This window comes from Malania oleifera, chromosome 2 (genome assembly GCF_029873635.1).
Source record: "Malania oleifera isolate guangnan ecotype guangnan chromosome 2, ASM2987363v1, whole genome shotgun sequence".
NCBI lineage: Eukaryota > Viridiplantae > Streptophyta > Magnoliopsida > Santalales > Ximeniaceae > Malania > Malania oleifera.
This window is the reverse complement of record NC_080418.1, coordinates 13,734,352-13,738,749: the sequence shown is the minus strand read 5'-3', so window position 1 is coordinate 13,738,749 and position 4,398 is coordinate 13,734,352. Positions and strand designations below refer to the sequence as shown.

The 4,398-nt window shown below is 33.5% G+C and overlaps 1 protein-coding gene across 1 annotated transcript; it reads right to left on the bottom strand.

The window, feature by feature from the left end:
• Window positions 1–2,151: 2,151 nt before the first annotated feature.
• LOC131149635 (flowering-promoting factor 1-like) lies at window positions 2,152–2,890 on the bottom strand. The gene has a single exon (XM_058100257.1). The coding sequence runs from the start codon at window positions 2,808–2,810 to the stop codon at window positions 2,406–2,408; it is 405 nt and encodes a 134-aa protein (XP_057956240.1). The 5' UTR covers window positions 2,811–2,890; the 3' UTR covers window positions 2,152–2,405.
• Window positions 2,891–4,398: the final 1,508 nt, after the last annotated feature.

Genomic DNA, 4,398 nt, shown 5'->3' with positions numbered 1-4,398 from the left:
ATGAATTTGCTAGAACAACTTTTGCTAATTCTTAAATAAATTGAGTAAAATGCACAAACCTACTAAACCTACGATCAATTATAATCATCAATCGATATACGCACTCCAAGATTATATTTTGTTTGTAAAATGTTTATTACTACTGAGAAGCCAATTCATCAAAATTAAATAACTTGTAATAAAACATGTATTGTCATCATAAAGGTTTTTTTTTTGGTGAACTCACAATAGCAAGGAATAAAAAAGCATTGATGATATTTCTAAATTTTATCGTAAGAATTTTATTTTTACTTTATTTCATTTTGGACGGAAGAATTACATAATTTTTATCAACAATGACTGTTTTCTAAATTATTAATCATAATACATTTTTTATTATATATATTTTTTTCTATATTCTATTTTTTTAGACGTATACATTTTATAAGCTAAACATAATATTTGAGAGTTTGGAGTTTAAATTTTGGATTTGAATAAATGTGATATAAAAAGTTAATATAAATCTAAATCCTAATCTTAAAATGCATGTTCTCAAATACAACATAAGAAGACTTTAATCTAATACTATATAAATAATTTTAGAAGCTAATATAAATATGAACTTTTTCACATGCGTACCATGTACATACATAAAGGGTAGCTCGTTGCACAAAACTCCTGTGTGTGCGGGGTCTGGAGAAGGAGCGGACCATGATGGGTTTATAGTATGCAACCTTACCTCACATTTTTACAAGAGACTGTTTGCACGCCTCGAACCCATGACCTTCAAGTCACACGACAACAACCTTACCGTTGCGCCTGAGCTGCCCTTCACCACATATATACATCTTTTAATTAATATTTTTACACATAAAAAATTGTATCTGTGTACTTCTTGGAAGCATGGATTTTAAGTCTTGCGCATTGCAGACTTTCTCAACTAATTAATTAATTAGAAATTCATATAATAGAGGTCATCTGTGCTTAGTGACGACCATAGTTTGCGAGAATTACACATTCATTTTTGTTTTTTTGAACAAGAAAAGTCATTTAGGGTCGATGCATGCACTTCCGAAAAATTTTATAATCTTAATGTACAACTTTGGTATAGATATTGTGAATAAGAGTCATGATCACCCTAAGCAACTTTTTTTCAATTTACTGGAATGAAAAAAGAATTCATAACTTTACGACTAATTTTATAAAAAATACAAATTTATACTTATAATTAATTATAGTTTAGAAATAAAATATAGTTAATTCTCGGTATCAAAAGTTTGACTCACCCAAAAGATCGCTAAAGAATGATTAACATGCCACTCGAGTGAATGTTCATTGATCCCAAGAAACATATAAAGTACAAAATACTTAAAATTTGGCTATTCATTTTTAAAAAATTATTTATTTATTTATTTCATAAATGATGTGACAATAGTCTTAATTAAGATTTTTCACAAATAATTAAAATTCAATGCATAGATCATGATTTTTTGTGGTGTCTTTTTTTCTTTCACAAATTTATGATGAATAGAGTTCCTTCAAAAACTAATGTACTTTTTCTTGACCAGCCCAAAAAAAAAAAAAAAAACTAGCTCTCAAATTTAGTAATTTTTTTTTGCTTACACTATTAAATTTTAGCAAATAGTGGTATTGGAAATTAATATCCTTAAAACTCAAAAATGCAAAACATTTTAATTTTAATAAAAATAAATAAATATGAAATTCATTTATACAAATTAACTAAAGCAAAGCAATAACCCAAATTACAGAAGCACCAATAGGCTGTCAATTAGCTTACCTGGCATGCAGAGCTGCTGGCACGTCTTCTCTACAGTGGATCTGTACGCGATGGATCAAATTACTGAGACGGGTGCATCGGACGGACGAGATTCATTCAATCACCATGTAATATATACAAAATGGGTGACCGGATGAGCTAGGTAGCCAGCTAGCTGGATCCACGTTAAAAGATGGAGTGGGCGGGCGGGCGAGCGAGCAAGCGGGCACGGTTTGCATGCACGCAGTAGCAAACAAAAACCCATAACTGAAATCAATTGAAAGCAATCACAGAGCAGCTAGCTAGCTAGCCTGTCTACCTCTAAAAGTGATAAAACAGCCTGAACCCCCTTTGAAAGTCCACCCACAAACTAACCCATTTTAGCCATTTCCCGATTTAATTGAACCATTTCATTTCATCATAAGAATTAATTAATTTAAAAAGCTAGCCGCAGTACAAGAGAGAGAGAGAGAGAGAGAGAGGAGCACACTGCACACCACATGGCGCAACTTAGCAGCAAATGATCCAATTACATTGCACAACAGGCAAGGGTACGCGTTGTGCTGTGTAATTAAATTTTGGTCTGATAATATATTATGGATATGTGTAGTTGTATATATAAGCTGGGGGGCGGAGGCTATCGTGCGCCTTAGGGGTCACGGACCTCGAAGAAGGACCGGTTCTTGACGACGATGTCGTACATGTGGAGGGGCTTGAAGTGGGCGAAGGTCTTGGGCAGGGAGATTAGGTGGGCCGACTGGTCGGACCTGTGGAACTGGATCAGCTCCGTTGACGGCGAATGCGGGCACGCCTGGCTGCGGTATCTGGTCCATCCCAGCTCGTTCAGCCGCTGCTCCAGCTCCGCGTAGGACCGGATCACCTGGTTCGCCGGCAGGTACACCAGCACGCGGGGCCTGGCTCCAGGCGCCGTCGCCGTGCCGGGCCGCCGCCTCCTCCTCGCAGACTCCCGATCACTCTGCTCGAAGGATTCCCGGGTCGGGTTGCTCACCAGCCGGACCACCCCATTCTTGTCGAATACCCACACACCAGACATTACGAGAGAGAGAGAGAGAGAGAGAGAGAGAGGGAGAGAGAGAGAGAGAGAGAAGGCGAGTGGGTAAGTGGCTAAGGGATTGCTGTGTTATTTATAGGAAGATGACAACCTGTGAAAGGGTTTAAACCCACAAAAACCAGATACACGTGTCGCGATCTCGTAATTATTGAAAAATAATGAAATCACTGATGATTCCAGTTTAAAGAATTTTCTGTACAGTAATTAATTAATTATCGAAAATTCATTTCCTTCTTCTTTCGGAAATAGATTAACTATTCTGTGGAGGAATTGTGCTTTTTAAATTATGAGCCTCCTATTGGACCAAATTAGGATTTCTTGTTAAAGTATAATTTAGTTCTATTTAAAATCAAAGTTTAAAATAACAAAGTAAAGCCTAAGATTAATTAAAGCCACTGTTGAATTATGGAATTACTACTACGATTATTAATTAAGCTCAAATCGTGTGTGTTGTATATACATAGCTAAAGTTCTTTTGACCGTTCCCTCCATTTTTGTGCATTATAGATTTTTAACTTCGTATATGTTGGTCATCTTGTTGTTATATTATCTGTCATATCAAAAAATTACTATATTATTAAGATTAAAAATTTTAAGAAACTTTTTATATATTATTCGATAGAATGGACTAGAAGAATGATGGGATATTGGATCTCATTCATTCAACACAACATGTGATCATGATTAAAAATTAGTCAACATAATTTAATTATTAATGAACTATAGCTAGTATTTGTTTGATTTAGTAAACAGTCAATGAATTCCATAGAGTTGAAAATTAATTTTTGACATATATAAATCTAGTAGTAGTAATACTAGCTAATCAAAATGATTTTTTCTCATACACTTACACACTTAAAAGAAGACCCATTAAGTGATAAGTTGTTAATTAAAGATCAACCAAACTCGAAACGAAATTAGGACTTTTCTTTTCAATGACTTTTTGCTCAAATATGTATATTGAATTATATAGTGAAGCAATATATAATTTTAATTGTACGGAAGTATATTTTTCGGAAAGAAACAAGTTAATATAACTACTTAAGAATATAACATAACATGCAAATGGTATTTTAGTGAAGTTAGACAAAGATTGAGAAGTGTTCTTCTCTTTTACATCATCTCATTGCTCTACATGCAATATTCATGATATTTTTCACTTTTCTTTGTCAATTGCATGTGTTTTGTAGCCTCTCTTCTACTTCAATTTACGTGCAATTCTCATTTTAATGAGTTTGATTCCAAGTGCAAATGTTTTATGTCTTTTTTGAAAATTTTTCAATGAAATTAAACATCAATTAATTTTTTTAACGTTTTTTCTCCCATCTAGCTAGTTTATTAATTGTAAATTAATTAAGGAAACATTTATTTTTTTCAAATTATCTACAGATAGATGCATCCCGATTTGACGTAGGTGTTTTCTTGGGCCCACATAATTTGAATTCGTCTAATAAACCTTTTGTTTAATTTGGGCTCCATATAAATTGAAAATATACAAACCACATATAATTGAGATACGAGGGGTACTTGTAAACAACCCAATAAAACTAGCAAAAAACTTATTAATTAA

Bases quoted from the DNA above. Each gene is read 5' to 3' on its own strand.
- LOC131149635 (XM_058100257.1), bottom strand. From the start codon at position 2,810: ATGTCTGGTGTGTGGGTATTCGACAAGAATGGGGTGGTCCGGCTGGTG.